The 20128-nt window shown below is 46.4% G+C and overlaps 2 protein-coding genes across 8 annotated transcripts in view; one reads left to right on the forward strand and one right to left on the reverse strand.

Annotated features, from left to right (window-relative positions):
- The window catches only part of LOC310749118 (lysosomal alpha-glucosidase-like), a 39521-nt gene extending 36580 nt beyond the window's left edge, over positions 1-2941 (reverse strand). Inside the window, exon 1 of the mRNA XM_083585600.1 lies at positions 2830-2941. The gene's annotated coding sequence lies outside the window, so the exon portion shown is untranslated. The remainder of the gene's footprint in view (positions 1-2829) is intronic.
- MAFK (MAF bZIP transcription factor K) overlaps positions 1-20128 on the forward strand; it is a 31220-nt gene that overhangs the window by 4756 nt on the left and 6336 nt on the right. For 2 of the 7 annotated variants that reach the window (XR_014541524.1, XM_083585937.1), the window contains exon 2: positions 16715-16794. Coding sequence is in view for 5 of the 7 variants with exons in the window: in XM_083585937.1 (XP_083442063.1) it covers positions 16759-16794 (36 nt within the window). In the remaining 2 variants the exon portion in view is untranslated. Of the gene's footprint in view, positions 1-8478; positions 8504-10740; positions 11108-12846; positions 13264-13289; positions 13397-16714; positions 16795-20128 lie in introns of those variants that run through there. The other 5 variants (XM_083585940.1, XM_083585936.1, XR_014541525.1 and 2 more) reach the window with 5 other exon arrangements.

The following is a 20128-nucleotide window of genomic DNA, read 5'->3' on the forward strand; positions in this document are numbered from 1 at the left end:
AGACACCGATGGAGGGAAGCCGCTTGAACTGGGTTCTGCAGCAGTGGAATCTATTGCAAAAGAAAAGGGAGTTTCGCTTTCCTCAAATCACTTAATCTCTGCAATCTGTGAACTACTGTGGACTGCTTTAATTGGTCATACCTTCTTATGACAGCTCATAGTTGAAATTTTCAACTAGGGAGTGTATCTAAATCATCTGTTCTCACAGGGCCACCAGGGAGACTTCCAAAAATCTCACGCGATTCAAATCAAAAGAATTCAGTGAATACTGGCACAGTGAGGGCCAATATAACTTGCCCACTGGTTTAATATTGGTGCAGTACACTGCTTCCTTACTGGTTAGACAATGGATGGGCAGTTAGTGACCTGAGAACTCCTTGCAGGCTCCTCTGCTGATTTCTCTCAAGCCAAGACACAGGCTCAGGGCTCTCCACTCTCCAGTGTGAGCATAGCCTTTGCCAGAGTTTTTGCCTCTTATGTACTTTCGCTTATGCACCCTGATAGATTAACATGTATAACGGGAGAATGAAACCAAAGCATCTGTTGCTGCTCTTGTGGGAGAGAAGGGGATTAAAGAGCCCTTTCCCCGGGTCTTGCTCCTACAGAAAAGCATCCCTATGGAAAGTAAACATGGCTGGCGTTGTAACTTTTGGCCAGGTCAGCTTATGATCCCCATTACAGTTCTGAGAGGGGACTAGCTAGAAAAGCAACCATTATTTGTCATGTATAGACATGATTAAGCATAGAGTTGTTTTAGGTCCACTAAAGGACTTGCAGAAACCCAGCAGGCTTCAACCTTTTTTTGGAATAGCAGCTCTCCAGGCTCTTCAAAGTCTCAAAGTTTCAAAAACGGTCAGCCTAAAAAATGGAGCTGCTGTTTGAGAATCATAATAGGATATGCGGAGTAGGGCTTTGTGTATTTTACAACCTGGTGACACCTGTCCAGAATACAGGCCAGAGTATCTCGTATGAGAGGGAGGATAGACTGCCGTGGGGGGGGGGGAATGCTCTTTTAAAAAAAAAAATTAGGAAAGAAGTAGATGTTTGGGGAGGGAGAACTTTCTGTGAATTCCACCATCTTTCATTTAGACCAGTTATAAGGACCTGCCAGATGTTGTGGGACAACTCTTGTTATCTATTACCATGGGCAGTGCTGGCTGGGACTGATGAGAGTTGCCTTCTTGATGTTCGTGGACATCCACAGGTTCTCTGTCTCTGCTTTAGATAATAGAGTGTCCAATAAGTCTGGCACTCTGCCGTGACTAGAAACTTGGCTGTGCGCTAAGAAAGATGGTGGGGAAATGGGAAGCAACCTCTGGGTTGAGAGCATTCCCCTGACAAGAGACCAAAGTCTGTTGTGAACAGCAGCAGGCACATTTTGCACCTGGCTATCGGCCACTTTCAGCCAGATGCCAGGACGGTGCCTGACGTCTCCACCATGTGGATGTGCATGCCTGGGGATCATTTGATCTTGACTTGTTTTCACACACTAGCAACACATCTGTAGAATTCTATCCATTACATCTTATCTGCACAATCAGAATGAATTTCAGGAACCAAAAAGTCATTCAGTGGTTCCTTCAGTTAAGAACTTAATTCGTTCTGGAGGTCCGTTCTTAACCTGAAACTGTTCTTAACCTGAGGTACCACTTTAGCTAATGGGGCCTCCTGCTGCCGCCGCGACGCTGGCACACGATTTCTATTCTCATCCTGAAGCAAAGTTCTTAACCCGAGGTACTATTTCTGGGTTAGTAGAGTCTGTAACCTGAAGCGTCTGTAACCCGAGGTACCGCTGTATTGAAAAATATCACTTTCAAGCCGTTCGGCCCAAAAATGGCAACCAGGCATTCTGTTTTGGCAACTGTAACCTTGGTTTAAGGTGCTGTTCGGTGCCTAGCTTATATATCTGAGTTTCTAACACTGGAAGAGGGATGGGAAGGGTTTCGAAAGGCACCCATTGGGTTATCTTGGCAAGCCAAGAGTCTTTCAGCTTCAGCCCCATCACCTATAAGATGGTGCTACACATGCTTTACTTTACATGTAAGCAGAACCCTCCAGGATCACACTAAGCATCTGTTTAGGCCAGAATCATCCTTCCCGTGGCATTCATTTGGATGTACCTCAAGAGCTCACAAGCAGCGCTCAAAGGCAGCAGCCGTCTCCCACTGTTGCCCCTAGCAACTGACATTCGGGGCACGCTGCCTCTGAACATGGAGGATCGAAATAACCACTGATAGTTGTTGACTGAGGTATCCTCCATGAATGACCAAGGTAACTGCGTGAAGCACTTTAAGCACATGCACAAAAAAGCACAACCTGTGCTAACAATGCCAATTCGTTAGACGCTAGAGGAACTCCCCCTTCCCAGTTGTAGAACTGAGATGCTTCCAAACACAAAATCACTTCAAGCAATCCGAAACTTTCTCCTTCCTGTTTTCCAAAGCTGTTCCTCTTCTTTCAAAACTAAGCAAGGGGGAAACCGTCTTAGGGGGAACGTCCTAAGAAAAGAGACCTTTGCAAATCAGGAATTAGCTAAGCAAGCAAAAATCCTTCTGCCAAGGGCAGGCCGTAGAGGACCTCTGTTATTTGGCTGCCTCTCACACACACGATTCTGCTTCCCTTCAATCTCCTTGCCGGCTTCTTTTTTAAAAAAAAGGTTCTTGGAAATAGAGAAAGAAGCAGAAAATAGAGTATTCCATCCTCTTAAGGTGGAAAGTTTGTGCCTCTTTTTGTGGATGGGATTCTGAGGCCCTCTTGTTTTGACACTGCAGCCCTGCTCAAACCACTAGCCCAGTCAGCCTGATGTGGTTTAGTATTTAATTCATTTACCTTGCTGCTTCTGCACCGGCAAAACCCGCAACTTGCTGGCCTGCTTGCTGTGTTTTCTTCCTTCCGTGTACAAGCTGTAATGCAGCGAAGCCTTCCTTCTTGCAGTCACTTCCTAAACATGATGGACACCCGTGTTACCCAATAGCAGTGCACAGTATCAGCAGAGCCGTAGGCAAGAGATAATTAACCCTATTTTGTACCTACCAAATGAGCAAGTGGGAAAAGGGGGTTGCTGAAATCTGGACTTTGTCACAGATAAAATTGTTTTGGAGCGGATTGCATCAGAAAAGCAAAGAGCTGAGCTGGGCTTTGTGAAATGGTTTAGTGGCTTCAGATCATTAACTTAGAAAGGGTCTCGGCAGCAGCGGTATTTCATAAGAGCAACGGTTCTAGAGATTGCATTATTTTCAGTTTTGCAGCCTTGGCTGTATTGAGAGTTTCATGGTGGTGGAAGAAACCACAGCTGCCCCCTCCACTTTATGGAAGCTATAAAAGATTAAGGGATAGGAAACTGCATTATTAATGTCATGTGGCAGCACATGCTGATGATATTTGCAGCATCTTCAAATGAACTCTTAGTGTGTTGCATTTCATGCTAGTGAGATTTGCAGTAGTGATAACTTGTCTTGTGCCGCCTGAACTCACTCTCCAGTTCTTGTTGAGCTGTGAGTCTGCAAGGTGCTGACCATCAAACCTGGAGCAGCAGTTGTTCAGCGTCTGGAGAGCTCCTGGGGAAAGGCAGCTGAACTCTTTGGTGGTCAAGCATCTATCAATGTTAAGTGAGGTTTCAAAGGCTTTAAAGCGGCAGTGCTTTGGGTTGGAGCCGCATATGGTGGCCCCAGTATTCCCTCTGCCTTTTCCATTGGGGACCCCCTGGAGAGCAAGGTGGTGGGTGAACTGATTCAGATTCATCAGCTGAAAAGCCTGGTCCGCACCTCTTGGAAGTATGATTGACAAACTCCCCTTCAAAAAGGTTCCCTTAGACCAGAGGTCGGCAAAGTTTTTGTGGCTTGGGCCGGTTCACGGTCCCGCAGATGCTGTGGTGGGCCAGAGAGTGTGCATACATGTGTGCGCATGTGCAAACGCTCCTTCTGGCACGGCGGAGGCATACACAGCTTCCCATTGGCTGCAGGACCGGCGCGGAGCGGGGACCGCCTTCTGCGATGCTGGGCGGCTTCCCATTGGCTGCAGGAGCTTCCAATGGGAAGCCGCCTAGCATCGCAGAAGGCGGTCCGCGCCGGTTTAGCTTGACGCACGGGAGTCAACCAATCAGGCGGTGGGGTCCCCGAGCGGGCGGTGGGGGTCCATGGGCCGGTTACATGACCCCCATCGGCCTTAGGTTGTCGACCCCTGCCTTAGACCCTTTTCCCACTGGATGCTCTTTTCACATCTGATCATCTACCAAGGAGCCAAATAATGGTATAGCACATTCTGGGGATGTCACAGTGTTCTGGAAACTTGACTTACATGGACTTGCGATTGGGCCCAACCCCTACCCTGCGTGAGCAGTGGGCGCTCTTTCATAACACACCACACTTGATGCTCCCCTGCCATTGAGCATTGCAGGAAAAGATGTGTTGCGGTGAGCATAATACTCATTCAGGAAATCAGTCCACCATTATTGATCTCACTGAGGTATGCCTAACAAGCTTCTGAGGAACCCCAGGGTTCTCTAGAACACACTAAGTGCCAATACTTAAGTGTTGAGTTTTAGGAGCATAATTCTTGCTTTGAGTGTGCAAGGACCTGGGCTTCAAATTTGGAGACGCCTGTGCAAAACAGGTGAATGAGGGCTGCAACCTTTTTGAAAAAGCAGAACATGTGCTTTGAATGCAAAAGGTCCCTGATTAATGGCATCTCCCATTAAAAGAACCTCTAGTAGCAGGTGATGGGAAATACCTATGCTGGAGGTCCTGGAGGGCTATTTTCAGTTGGAGTAGACCAGCCTTCCCCAATCTGGCTCCCTCCAGATATTTTGATGCACCTGCTCCAGCCAATACGCTGGATGATGGGACCTGTAGTCCAAAATAACTAAAATGCACCTGCTTTGCAAAGGCTGGTGTGGATAATAGTGGGCTTGACGAATCAATGGCCTGACCTGGTCTAAGGCAGCTTCATATATTCAGGTGGATTACATGTACTGCCATTATCCCTGTCCATTGATAGGTCTCTTCCATAGATCTTTTCCAGTCTGTGTTGTCCAAAGCACAGGCATGCCTCTCCCTCTGCATTTGTTTCCTTTGTAACCAAAGACTATCTGCAGCATCTGCTTCCCAGACCACGGAAGACTCTCTGATCCCCATCCAGCCTTCTTCCAGAGAGCCGTGGTTTGGCAGAAGCCTCTCTCAGCCTCCTGCTTTGCTCCTGCCCGTTTTTTGCTGCTGGTTCTGATCACTAGGGAAACAGGAACCTGGCCAGCTGGGTGAATTCTCCCTGCTATGTAAACACTGTGACTCACCTGTTTCCCTTTTTTTCTCCTTCCCACCACCACCAGCAGTTCAAGGCAAATGTTTTGCATATGCTCACCGTCTGTATGATTCTCATAACTGCCCATGTCCACCCTTGCTATGTTGTTGTGGGTAACGGGCTGACTGTGTATGAGTGGGGATTGATGGAGCAGGAGAAAAAAATTGTGAAGCATAGACTGGAAGCATCTCCCTGCAAGCAATGCTCCATTGGGGACCCCCTGGAGAGCAAGGTGGTGGGTGAAACACAGGAGAGTGTTTACTGGCCCCTTTGATTCCTTTTGTTGGACTTTGGTTAATGTGTTCATTTAAAGAAAAATACTGAAGTTTGGGATATTTTATAAAAAGTAAAATAAAAAATGCGGGTGGCGCTGTGGGTTAAACCACAGAGCCTAGGACTTGCCAATCAGAAGGTCGGCAGTTCGAATCCCTGTGACGGGGTGAGCTCCCGTTGCTCGGTCCCTGCTCCTGCCAACCTGGCAGTTCAAAAGCACAAAGTGCAAGTAGATAAATAGGTACCGCTCCGGCGGGAAGGTAAACGGCGTTTCCATGCGCTGCTCTGATTCGCCAGAAGCGGCTTAGTCATGCTGGCCACATGACCCGGAAGCTGTCTGCGGACAAACGCCGGCTCCCTTGGCCAATAAAGCAAGATGAGTGCCGCAACCCCAGAGTCGGTCACGACTGGACCTAATGGTCAGGGGTCCCTTTACCTTTAAAAAAAAAAAACTTAGGGATAACTATATTATGTTTCCATAGAATCATAGAAATGTAGATAAAAGAAAGAATAATAACTAAATCGTGATCTTTTGTCTACATGGAAGTAAGTCGCATTGGCTTCAGCAGGATTTACTTCCAGGTAAGTGTGTAAAAGATTGCAACCTAAGCAGATTATTAGTTAAACGCAGTGGGTCTATTTGTTTCAGTTGAGGGCTTAGGTTTGAAGATGGCAAGAGAACAATACTTTTTTGTGGGGTGGGGGACGCAGGTATAGTTCTACATTTAAGGATAAAGTGGAGCTTGATGACTTGGGAGACCAGGGTTCAAACCCCCACTTGACCATGAAGATCTCTGGGTAACTTTGGGCCAGTCACTCTCTCTCTCAGACTAACTTACCTCACAGGGTTGTTGTGAGGATAAAAATGGAAGAGGGGAAGAAGTGCTTGTGCCACCTTGAGCTCTTTGGAGAAAATGTGGGATATAAATGTAATAATAATTGAAAATAAATACATAAATAAAAATATACTACAATACAGAAATACATTTATATTAATGGAGTAAGGTTTCCTCCCTTGAAGATTCAGTGGGAGAAAAAAATGGAAGAAATGCTTAGCATTTGTCAGCTCATATTGACCAACACAGCGAACCACCATCATCTGTCAAATGCCATTCATCCAATCTCTGTATGTGGTGCCAGATTATGAATGGTCTATCACCCTCAACGTGTAACATTTTTTTACCCAGGCAATCCAAAATCTAAACCCAGAGAAGCTGAATTTGTCAACCTTACAACAGTGAGGGCAGTTTGTGCTCCGTACGTTGTTGAGCATGCTGTACTCTTGCCACAGGAGAGTGATATTTGGCACTGCTGGGCAACCTGATTTAGCTTCCTGAAAATGGCAGTGATGTGGCCACTGTTGTGGGGTGGGAAATTTCCCCGTGTGTTATTTTCAGGGGCGGGCAGAGAATCCATTTTAGCAAATGGATGTCAATTGTAAGTATAATTATTAGCCGAACTTTGCAGCTTGAAAGCTTTAAGTTACAAGAGATAAGGTGGTCTCTGAAGTAACTGGGTTTCTGAGCTGTATAGAGAATTCTATCTTAGTAGGAACACCTTCAATTTAGCCCTGAAGCCAGATTGGCGGCCAGGATGTGTCTGCATCCTGGCAGCTTCGCTGTGGGGTGCCACAAGGTGCTATTTTAACATCTGTATGAAGCCATTTGGAGTAATCATCAGGATGTTTCTCTGTTACCTCTGAGTCAGGAGAGGCTGTGCAGAAGCTGTACCAGTCCTTGGATGTATGAGGACCAATAGGCTGAATAGGGACGCTGTTGGTGAATGCTTGCCACTTTTGAAAATTGAGGAGTTTACCTGTTCTAATTGATGTTGTAACTGTTATGCCATTCAATGGGCTTGTTCATTATACATTTTAATTATGCATTTTTAATGTTGTCGATGAAATTTTATACTGTGTATTTTGATTATGGGTAGCTGTATTTTTATAATGTGTATTGTTTTTTGCTGTTGGCTTTTACTTGTGATTTTGCTGTTGGCTTTTACGTGTTTCGAAATGCCTTGATTTTTCTTCTCAAAATGAAAGATGGTATATACATTATTTTGATAATAATAATTTAATAAATTTCTCTGGCTGCTTCCTGGTGTCAGATTAAATTAAAAAAAAAAGTTGGCCACCCTAGGCAGAGACTTGGGAACCTGTTTTAAGTATGGCTTGATAGAACCAGGGAACATTTTCCTGTTTAAGCCTAAGGAACACCAGAAGCTGAGACGAGCCAATGTGGTGTAATGGTTAGAATGTTGGACTATGACCTGGGAGAGCAGGGTTTGAATTCCCACTAAGCCATGAAGCTCACTGGGTGACCTTGGGCCAGTCACCATCTTTTTACCCTAACCTACTTCACAGGGTTGCTGTGAGGATGAAATGGGGAGGAGGAGGACCATGTGCACCACCTTGAGATCCTTGGAATATAAAGGTGATGTATAAATGTAATAAACACAATTAAATAAATAAATGAAGGCAGCCTGAGTGAGTTTTTTCACCCTTACTCACAGGCAAGGGAATGTACCTTGGCAATCTTGAGTGAGTTACCCGTGCAGGCTGAGGCAATAATTGCACTGGAGATGAGAACAGTTGGCGTTCAGCAGCCTCATTCAGACCACACATGCAGGTTGACTTGTTGATAAAAAGCTGTCTTCCGCTAAGAGAGAGAACTGGATGGCCAAAATGATTTATTGGTGCTTATAAGCAGCACCAGCTTTTCATGTGCTGGAATGAGCCTCTGAAGCACCACGGCACATTTTAATTTTTCCAGCCTCCTTCCTGCCCAGCTGCCCTGGAGTTATCCAGCATTATCTCATTTATTTACTATATTTCTTATCCCACTTTTTAGATAATTGCTGTCTCCCAAAGTGGCTAGACTAAAAGAGCAGGAGGCACCAAGAAAAGGGACTGGAGGGGGAGGAGCTTTTCAAGGTGAGCTCTTGGAGAGCACTTGCATCTACCTGGGCCAGGTTGTTCTTCCTTTGTTGGTGGTGTTGCCTGAATAGCAATGGGTGGCTCTCGGTCCTTCAGCCAGTGGAAGGGACCAGACTCCAGAGTGGCCCTTGCTTGCTTCTGCGCTCCCTGGGGCAACCAGCGGCTGGAACTGCGTGTCTACTCAGGCAGGGTGGGGCCAGGTTGGTCTCCCCATTGCCTTAATATTCTTCCTGGGAGGAAGCCTCCCAGTGGCCCTGGGTTCCCTGGCCTGATAGCAGAAGACGTAGTTGTGCTTATCTTCTGCTCTCCAGCCCCAAAGCACCAGAAGCATTTCTGCAATACTGCTTGCCTGCAGCTTAAAAAATAATAAATTACCCACTGCAGGTAACTATTTCAGCATGTTTTGTTTTTTCTGTTGTGCTTATAGTGACCATTCTATTTTCCTCAAACATGTCTGTCAATATGGTGGCCAGGAGCAGGTCCCTGGTTGTTGAGAGTAGCAGAGAGAAGTACATAGCGCTCTCTCTCTCTCTCTCTCTCTCTCTCTCTCTCTCTCTGTCTCTGTTTTTTACATCCCTGATGACGGCTTTTGATCAAGTTGAGGAGCAAGACAGTGGGGTTAGGGGAAGTATCCTGGATGTTTCCAGGCTTGCAATGCTGTATTTTTTTTGACCATTTACTTTTGACAGCAGTTATAAATCTCATGGCATGCTGTCATGTTTGGTTGACTCCTCTTGGTTTTCATGGCCAATCATGACTGTAATGACTTGCAATAGTTACACTTGCTAAGTGGAAATTCGTAGCATTGACCATGGATGTGGGAGAGCCGGGTTCAAATTTCCACACAGCCATTAAGTGTCCTGAATCGTCTGTGATAAGTTGCTGTCTCTTGGCTTAGCTTCATAGAGGATGTTCTGAGAACATAATGAGCAATGTAGAATAATGTCACATATTAAGGACTATCAGAATTAATAACAGTTTACGGTTGTGCTCTTGGTGGTCAGTGATGATCATTAGATGTTTCCTTAGTAGGTACTAATGGTCGGAAGACAGTGTTTGGGGGCTACAGCTGGTCAGGATTTTCCATAGTGTGGATGACAGTGTGGGGAAATGAAAATGAGCAATTTGGAGAGATTTAGTATAATGCAATTGGGAGAGATAGGTCTGAGATTCCCATCTCCCCCAGAAGTTAATAAAATTAGATAGATAGATAGATAGATAGATAGATAGATAGATAGATAGACAGACAGACAGACAGACAGACAGACAAGTTTTTCTCCCGTTCTCATAACAGTAGAAATCATAGACATCCAGTGAAGCTGAATGTTGGAAGATTTGGAACAGTTTTAAGTCTTTCAGCCAGCACATTGTTAAAACTATAAAACTCACTCCTGCAGGAAACAGTGAGGGCCACCAACTTAGATGGCTTCAAATTCGTGGAGAAGGTTATCAATGGCTGCTCTCCATGGTGACTCTGTTCTGCCTCCACAGTCAGAGGCAGCAGTGCTTTGCAATACCAGTTGCTGGAAACTGCAGGAGGGGAGACGGCTCTTGTGGTTGTGGCTCTGCGTGAGGGTTTCCCAAAGGCATCGGTTTGGCCACTATGAGATGCTGGACTAGGTAGGCCATTGGTCTGATTCAGCAGGCTCTTCTTAGGTTCTTATTTCTGCGCTGTAGAGATGCAACCAAAGTGCTGCACATCCCTGCCTCATGCAATCCATCCATCCATCCATGCATACATACATACCAAATATGAGATTCTGGTGCAGCAGCAAAAGCAGGAGACATAAAGATGCAGCAGGTGACCTGAAGGCGGGAGGAAGTCGAAGGGCATTCTCAAAAATAACAGCTGGTTGGGTGGGCAGATGGAAGAGCAGCAACTCTCAGCCTTTGGACTTTCCCAGTCCTGCGCCTTCCTCCCATCTCTAAGCATGCTTCGGGTTAGCCTTCCCATCAGCTGGCAGAAGGGAGGGGAGAAGTGCTTTGAATATTTCCAGGACCAGGATCAAAAGCCTTTTTGTGTCTGCTAGTGGGATGTGGCCTTCTCTCCCTCCCTCCCTCCCTCCCTCCCTTTCTCTCACTTTTTTTTTCTGCTTCCCTTTTCTGGTAGAGCCCTGCCAAGTACAGGAAGACTCCAGTATATGCCTCTCCTTATAGGGGTTGGGGTGGGGAGGCAGGGAGGAGGAGGAGGAAGTGTTTCTGGTTCTGTGGGAATGTGAGCTTTCTCCCACTCTGTAAACAGCTGGTGACTCATTGCATAGCTATGGCACCAAAGGGATGCATGGCCTAAGGCATGCTGTGTGTGTGTGTATGTGTACATACACAGGGAAGGGAACTGAGCTTGTTTTGTTCCCGCCACATCCCCCGCTCTGCTTCCTTGACTTTCTCACCGAAAACCTTTGGCGGGAGGAGAGTGAGAGATCCTGCGGAGTTCCTGCCTTCATGCCTCTCCTGCCTGCACAACCTGCCTTCCACACGGGAGGTGCCCGGGGCAGTGGCAAGGAGGCTTCCATGGTGCACGGCAAAGTCCAAACATGAGGGCGGGAGAGGAGAGCTGCACAGAAATGAGCAAGGGCTTGGGAAGGGCTCTGCAAATCCAAGGTAACGCTGCTGGGCTCCTTTCCAGCTCTCTGCAAAGCTCTCTACCGCCTCGCCCCACCTTTTCTCATTTCCCGTTATGTGGCTTGCCTGTGATTTTCGCTTCTCTGGCTTTTAACCGCTCTCAGCTGCCCTCCAAAGCCGCCTGCTTTTCTCTCTAGGAGATCCTGAGGCCTAGAACCCCTTTGCAGCCTCCCTGTGTGTGGGATCCTCCCATTCTCTTGCCCTTCAGTACCCACTTTTGTTAGGCAGTCCTTGCCTTTGCCCCTTGCTTCTTATTCCAAGAAGAAATGAATTCTAGGTACCTTGGCAGCCCTGGCTCATATCAAGCTTAGGACACTGCTACTGCACTCGGTGCTTGAGTTAGATTGATGCTGCTGTAGAAATAACAGTTCCCTCCACTTCCTAAAATATATCCCACAATTCCTCAGCCTGTTGAGTCCTTCCCTCTTCTTGCATCTTCTTCGTTCTGTCCTCATTTGCCTCCCACACCTTGGCTACCTTAGTAATGGATCTGTATCATCGCCTACTAGTTTCGTCAGTCCTGTTCGTCTTTCCAGTTCCTACAGGGATTGGCAAATACAGTCACATTCAATGTATCAGCACAGAGTTGACCAGCGACGCGGAAGAGCCTCTGTAAGCATCTACAGACTTTCAGAGTTTTAAAATATTTGGGCTGCATTCTCACAGTTCTACCCAGGATTACTGGGAGCTGTTCTTGATTTCTAACAGGTGTCCACACTCTCAAACGATGCCTCCCTGTTTTAACCGCAAGGTGTGGTTGCTTAGCAGTGAGGGGAAGGCACTCTGTATCTACTCAGAGGTACTTTTCTTTATTGTATTACACGAGCGACTTCCAAACTTTTCCGTGTATGGGCTACTTGGAAATTGCTGAGGGTTTTGGTGGACCACTTAATGATTTTTCTGACTGCTGTAGTAATTGTAATGCGCTGTGCTAGATGATGTGCGATTTTAAATGCATTTTTGCAGACATGCAGTGGATCAGCTGAATAACGCTTACGGATCACTGGTGGTCACTGGACCATTTTGGGAACTTCTGTATCACACTATTCCACGTCTGTTTCTTTAAAGAAGCACTTACACGTAGTTCAGTGGGAGTTTCTGGAGGAGAGAGGCTAGGCCATCGCTGAGCACCTGCTTTGCATGTTCAGTTCCTGGCATCTCCAGGCAGGGCTGGCAGAGACCCCTGCCTGAAACCCTGGAGAGCTGCTGCCAGTCAGGGCCAAGAGTGCAGAGCTAGACAGACACAGTGATCTGACTTGGTGCAAATCAGCTATGTCCCCAAGAAGTGCAGGGCCCCTGAAAGGGAATGTTTTCATTTCCACAGCAGCAATCCCTTCTCTCGTTTTCAATTTTGCGCGCATGTCACGTGAAGCTGAACTGTGTTGATCACCACAAGTGAAGGGAGAAGCATTTGTGGCTGAGCCAGACCGGCTCCCCCCCCCCGCCCCGCCCCTGCTCAAATTCCTCCATTCAGCCTGCTGGACTTCCCCCTTTCACTTTCTCTAGGGGGGCGGGAAAGAGTGTCCTGAAACCAATTGAGTTTGTTGACTCTCCCTTTGTCCTCCCAGCGTCTTTGCACAGAGATGACCCCAAGTCATGATTTGCTTTTGGGCTTCTCTTGTTTCCATGGTTACCGTCTCGGGGTTGGCTACTTTCCCAAGGTCACCATGGCAACTATCGGAAGAGAATCATGCTTGGGATGCTTTGGCTGAGTATCCTTTTTAAAAAAAATATATGAATGATTAGAACGTGTGACACGATGTAGAGGTGGATGGAGACAAGTTTTCCTTCTCCGGAAGGGAGCTTGTAGGGGAGAAGGGAGAACTCGGTCCAGACTGTCTTCTAAGGTTCCTTACGCCCGGCGCTGCAGCTTGCGAAAGCCGCCTGTGCTTGCTAGGCGCGACAGCCCTGAGCGCCCAGACCCTCCGCTCCCCCGGCCCAGGCTGGCAGGGGAGAAGGAAGCTGCTGTGATGTCACAGCTGCATTGCCCTCTCCCCCTTCTCCTACAGGCGCTCCAACTGTGTCATCCATCTGTGCTGCGCGATGCAGGTGGAGGCTCTGCCGCCGAGGTCTAGACAGGCAGACTGCCTCTCCTGCGCTGATTGAAGGGGTGTAGTTTGCAAAGTGTACCTGAGGTGAGAGTGAAGGGCAGCCGTCCTCAGGGCGAGTGGGGAGGAGGCGTCGCTGCTGTGTGCCACATTTCCACACAGCGGGGAAGATCAGAAGGGCACCCCCTCTCTCAGCCTTAGGGCGAGAGAACCCCACAAAGTGAGGAGAACGTTGCATTTTTCTCTTTCTCTTTTGCAACCTGTTCCACCATCCTTGTCTTGTCGTCTTGTGATTCTTTCCTGTGTGGTTTGTTTGTCTGCCTTGAGATTTGGAAGGCTTACAGGTGGTGGTGGGCAGAGATTTGTTCACTTTTCTACTTGCACTGTTGAAATCTTTAGCAGGGTGGGGACTAAGGCTAGAGGTTATCGTCCCTTAGCTCTTAGGTGACCTTCATGTGGGGTGGTGGGGTGTCTTAAGTAAAAGTTTGTGTGCGTTGTTTTTTTAATTGGGGGAAAAAACATATTCCCTGTTTCTGCTATCTGCTAACCCTGATTCTGTGATTGTAATAAATTTGTGCAGATTTCCAAGATACTATTGCATGGTTTTCCAAAACTGTACGGAGAAAATAGCAATCGGCTAGAGCTGTTGAGATTGGGGAAGAAAAGGTTAGCTTTACGGAAGAAACGGAGCCCAGACAAACAGATAAGGAACTGTTCCAAATTTAGAAACCCCCTCACTTAAACCGTGGGGGGGGGGGAATCAGATTGGCATCATGAAATGCTGGAATCCAGGATAAGCAAATTGATAAAAATTGGGTCTAAAGTCTTTGTAGGCCTGTGGACACAGTGGTGTGGGAGACGGGAGGTAGGGATGGAGGAGCTCTTCCCTACCTCAATAACTTGGTAATTACATGAAAATCCTGGACAGAAATGATGTCTAACTCGGGCTGCTTTCTCATCTTCTCCCATCTTGCCACTCTGATTTCTTTCTGAGTGTGGATTAAGCCACTGTTGTGTTCGGTCCTATCGGGTGTTCTGGTTTGTTATGACACAATCCTTCCCTAGCCTAATAGCCAAAAACATCACCCCAGATTTTGTCTGGGTTCCATGCCTTCAGGCGCAAAGCACCTTAGTGGCAGCGCTATCTTTTTCAGGCAGGAAGAGGAACTCGGATCCAACCCTGGCACTGTACCTAAAATGATTTGTGGTTGCAAGACTAGAAAAGGTGGGAGCATTGGAGAGCTGCTGCCCATTAGGACAGACAACACTAGGCTATGTCGACCAGTGGCCCTGAGTCTGTATAAAGTGGTTTTATAATAGGGAAGGGTCATAGCTCAGCGATGAAGCGCTTGCGAAAGGTCCCAGGTCCAGTCCCCAGCATCTCCAGATAAGGCAAGGAATGTCTCCTGTCTGAAACTCTGGACAGCTGCTGCCTGTCAGTGTAGACAATACTGAGCTAGACAGAAGGTAGCTTCCTATGTTCCTATATATTTACAATCTGATATATTGATACTTTCTTTGTCTAGTGAATGCTGGCAACTAGCTCTGTGTTGGGTTCTCATGCCTAACATGAACACACACAGAATGCCTATTCAACAAGGAAGGTCCAGTGTTACATACCCAGGGGTCTGTATGCAACTTCTTAGACACACATACAGGGTGAGTCTTTTAAAAGAGGCCCCATGGAACATGTGTACTCTGTATCCACGGGGCCTCTTTTAAAGGACTCACCCTGTATAATCAGTGCTGCTTCTTTCTTTAAGTGAGCTCTGGTTGCATGCCTGTGATGTCTGATAGGATCACTGAGAATTGGGAATCCCTGTCTTTGCCTGTAATAACATAGGTGAGACTGAAATCATAGACCTGTTTATCTCATTTATTTAAATAATTTGTATCCTGCTCTTCAGTTGAGGAAAAGCTCCCTAGCGTGACTTACAGACTGCAGACCTGGGGGCAGGGATTGGTTTTAATAATTTAGTTTATTTTTTAGTAATCTAAAAAGGCACCTCACATAAGGAAAATGGATTGGGAGGGAGGAGGAAATCAGGGACAACTTGAGACTTAGAAGTTCTAGTAGCTCCACTCAGTGCCCCAACTAGCAGAAATGGCTACTGATGGCCAGGGTAGGGCATGATGTTGCTTCAGTTCTCCCTCCCCACATCCTGCGTCTTATATTGTAAAAAGGCTAGTTTTGTTAATTTATTCTCTTTAAGGCAGCAGTTTTCATTTCACGTTGGGGTTGTGGGGCAACAGAGGGAGGAAGTACAGAGTTCCAGGAGTAGTATAGAAGAAAGAGCTTCCCCAGCCCCAAACTGATTGTCCCCTAACAGAAGGCAGTGCAGATCAATGAGACTAAGTTTGTGTTTGCTATGGAATGACGCAAGACTACAGTGGGTTTTAAACTTACAAGCGGGGGGCATCAGGCAGAGATTGAGCCTGTGCCATCCCCATCCCCACTCATTCTGGTGTTGAGAAAAGTGACAGGGAAGCCAGCCATGCCGATAAGCCACAACAGATCAGGAGGTGCCAGTATATCTGAAGGAGCATCTCCTCCCCCATCGTTCTGCCCGGACACTGAGGTCCAGCTCCGAGGGCCTTCTGGCGGTTCCCTCACTGCAAGAGGCCAAGTTACAGGGAACCAGGCAGAGGGCCTTCTCGGTAGTGGCGCCCGCCCTGTGGAACGCCCTCCCATCAGATGTCAAAGCGATAAACAACTACCTGACATTCAGAAGACATCTGAAGGCAGCCCTGTTCAGGGAAGTTTTTAATATGTGACATTTTAGTGTATTTTTCATCTTTGTTGGAAGCCGCCCAGAGTGGCTGGGGAAACCCAGCCAGATGGGCGGGATACAAATAATTAATTATTATTATTATTATTATTATTATTATTATTATTATTATTATGGCCTTTAAAGATCCCCTGAATGAGACTGAGCAACTAGGGGATTCTGTTTTCACCGCTGATTGTGTACCCCCCCCCTTGCCTAGCACTTCTCTGATACAGCAGGATCTGAGCCTGACACATCTACAATGCTCATCCACCCCGGCCCGAATTGGGAAGCCCAGGAAAAGCACAGCATTCTCCTAATGATGTTTCCCCACAAGTGGTTCTAGGATGAGGTCTCGAATAAGGTCTCCTTGAATTTATGCCTTTTCTAATACCACTGGTGGATAATTGGCCCTGGTCTTTTGGTGGCACACATCCATCCACACATACCTTAGGAGGCTGTATATCCGTATGCTCTCTTGTGGGCTCAATGGTTGGCAAGCTGGCTTACGTGGTTCCGGAAATGAGCATTGGTTCAGAAAGACAAGGGAAAGAGTTCAAAAAATAATGGAGGAGCATTGCCTTAAATAGATTTGACATATAAAAGATATGTGACGTTCTCTGAATCGAAATGCAGCATATGAATGTGGTGGGGGAAATGTCCCATTTAAAATGTCTTTTCTGGGTCTGTTTCCTTTCTCTAAACCTGTTGCCTCTCTCTCTCTCTCTCTCTCTCTCTCTCCCCCCCCCCCTTTTTCTCTTCCCATCTAGTTGCAATTTCTGAGCAGTTCTGTCCAAGTGACCGTACCCAGGTTATGACGACTAATCCAAAACCAAACAAAACATTAAAGGTAAGTAAAGTCGCATAAAATGGGGAAGTGGAACTTGCAACCCTGCAGGTGTTGCTGGACTCTAGCTATCATCAGCCCCAGCCAGGATGGCAAGTGGTCAGTGATGCTGGGAGTTGTAGTCCAGGAACATCTGGAGGACCACAGGCTCCCCCCCCCCATTCTGATATAAAGCATAGGTGGCTTTTTAAGGAAAACTGAGACAAGTTCATGGAACCTTAATGGCCAGAGGCAATATACCTCTGTGTGCCAGCTGCTGCAGGTGCCTATTATCTTCACACCTTATTTGTGAACTCCCAGAGCAGCCTTCCCTAACTTAGTGCCATCTTTACAATTCCAGGTTGCAACTCCCGGGTTGCAACAGACCATTGTCTGGTTGGAGAAACTGTAATCCAAAACATCTGGCGAGCAGTAGGTTGAGGAAGGCTGTTTCAGAGGCATCTGGCTAGCATTTGTTAAACAGAATGCAGGACACAAGGCTTTTATTTTTTTAAAAAAAAATCTGTGTGTCCTCTATATGAAAATAGTTTTCATCGTGGCAGATCTCCTAAATCACAAGCGTGGAACCTGTAGACCTCTAGGTATTGTTGTACTGCAACTTCCAGAGTCCCTGACCATTGGCTATTCTGCCTGGCACTGATGTGAGCTAGACTCCATCTTGTTCCCTGTTCTAAATTATCACCTTCCCCAGCGATAATTCTTTAAAATACATTGTTCGGTGCCAAATTCTTTTGCCTGCCGATAACGCAGCTATACAGCTTTCCTTCAGAAGAGAGTTTTTCTTCATCACTTTTAAAAGAGAAACTAAGGATACCTATGTCTAACTTGCTGGAGATGAGGACAATATTCTGTATCCGGACCTGAGCTGAAGTGAAGTTTTACGCAGTTCATGGAATCTTGCAGGAAAATTCATGCCACACTCACAGGCTGGGGACCACAGTGTGGTGGTAAGGTGCATCTTTGCAAGGCACAGGTTTCCATATTCAACCCCCAGCATCTCTTGTTAAAAGGATTCCATGTTAAACAGCTTCACACACTCAGGTCCTGTAACAGATTTCCTGGATGTCTTCATATGGCCACGAATTTCCGTGCATAATCATCTGAGTCATTTCCCTTCCCATTCCTCGTGGAAGTGGGACATGGGAAGCCCTTCTGAGGTACAACATCCTGAGGTTGACGTGGCTTGTGGAGAGGAAGGAAGGAGCCACTCTGCTGCTTCCTGCCCTGCAGCTAGCAGGATGTCCTCATGCCGCTGTGGGAAGTGGGCAAAAAGCAAAGGCCCATTGGCCCATTGGAAAAATGCCAAAATCCCTTATGAGGGCAGCATTCTTTTATTAGTCCAACCCAAATGTGGGACCTGGAGTGGCTGAATGCTCAGCCCATGAAACGCTGACATTTCTTAAAATATATCAACATGGTCCTTCACACAGGAAATCCATTTTATTTTTTAAAAATCCATCAAATTCACAATACCTGGGTGGTTTTGGGGGGGTGGGGCTACCCCCAAAATAAGACTGAGCCTAGAATCTTAGAATTGGAAGGTACCCAAAGGTCATCTAGTCTAACTCAGCTAAGGCATCCATGACAGATGGCCATCCACCTCTGCTTAGAAATCTCCAAGGAAGGAGAGTCCACCTCTCCTATGAGTCTGTTCCACTGTCAAACAGTTCTTGCTGTCAGAAAGTTTTTCCTGTAAGTTTAGTCGGAATCTCTTTTCTTGTAACTTGAAACCATTGGCTCAAGTCCTACCCTCCAGAGCAGGAGAAAACAAGCATACTCCCTCTTCCATGTGATAGCTCTTAAGATGGCTATCACATATCATCTCAGCATAGGTGATGAAATGGGCTTGGGGGGGCATGATGGGTTCACCGCTGAAAAGACCCTGTCATTTGTTGCTAAAGGAGCTACCTAGAGAAAGGCTTTAGCAGAATATCATAACCTATGTGGGAAGACTCAGTTCATAAGATATTTGGCTCCCAAGGCATTTAGAGCTTTTAAAAGTTAACATCAGCACTGTGAATTGGGCCCAGAAGCAAACAGATAGCCAATATTAATTTATTTACATACTGCAGTTGAGCATTTGACTGATTTAAATAGCTGCTCAACAGTAGGACGGATTCCCTCCGAAGGTGGTGAAGGTTTTTGAACAGGTTGGATGACCACCTGTTATGGATTCTTTAGCTGTGTTTCTGCATTGCAGGGGGTTAGACTAGATGTATTTTGGGGTCCCTTTCAACCCTATAATTCTGTGAGAAGGGGGAAAGGATTTGGTCGATTAAGCAGATCAAATACTGGTCAGGTATTTTTAAAAGCACTAACTTTATTACAGCAGCAGAAAAAGAAAAGTTACTGCCACGTATCTGAATTCTAAAAACTGAATGATACTGCTAATTATTGTGAAATAATACTTTTTTAAAAAAAAATAGTACATTACCATAACTTTTAACTATGTTGGTTCAGGCTTTTTCTTATATAAATGATGAATGATTCTTGTGAATGATGCTTTGGACTCAGAGGGAAGAGTCAGGTGTAAATGTTTATTTGGGTAGAAACTACTCTGCACCAAGTGCCACTCACTGGATGATCTGCAGATTTCAAGTAGAATTCTCCATCTGAGTTCCTGCAGATGAGGAATTCTGACACAGAACTCTGAAACTGGGTAGTAGAGATTCACAAAGAAGTGGTCAGAGGCAGCCAATTACTATTCCAATCATTACACGTGAGGAAAACTGAGGCCAAGAGATTAAGTGATTAGCATAAGGAAAGCAATGACAGAGAATGTTGCTTTTCTTGCCATTTTACTCTCTGTTTGGGGCCAGGAACCTTTGTTGATCTGCTGCAAATAACCCAGAGATTGACCACTAAAACCCAACGTGCCTCCTTCCTGCTCTAGTATATCTTCACACGGGAGAAGGCATTCCCTGAGATACTTTGGACCCAAACAGTTTAGACTTATAGAAGTCAAAGCCCGCACCTTGATTTGAGCCCAGAGACCTACTGGAAGCCAGTGCAGTTGCTGAACAAGTATAATACGGTTTTGTCAGCTCATCTTGGTCAGAAGAGGGGCAGCAGTATTTGGAACTAATTGGACAGCCTTCAAGGGCAGTTCCAGATATGATAGCAAATAATAAGGAAGTTACCGAGACGTACAGGATAGCAAGGCTGAGTGATGGTTAGACCTGGGATAGCTCAGTCGGTAGAGCACAAGACTCTTAACCTCAGGGTCGTGGGTTCGAGTCCTATGTTGGGCAACAGATTCCTCCACTGCAGGGAGTTGAGCTAGATGGCCCTTGTGGTCCCTTCCTATTCTCTGATTCTGTGATCCATAAGTTGCCTT

The sequence above is a fragment of the Podarcis filfolensis genome (genome assembly GCF_964270895.1).
Source record: "Podarcis filfolensis genome assembly, chromosome: 14".
In the NCBI taxonomy this organism is placed as follows: Eukaryota; Metazoa; Chordata; class Lepidosauria; order Squamata; family Lacertidae; genus Podarcis; species Podarcis filfolensis.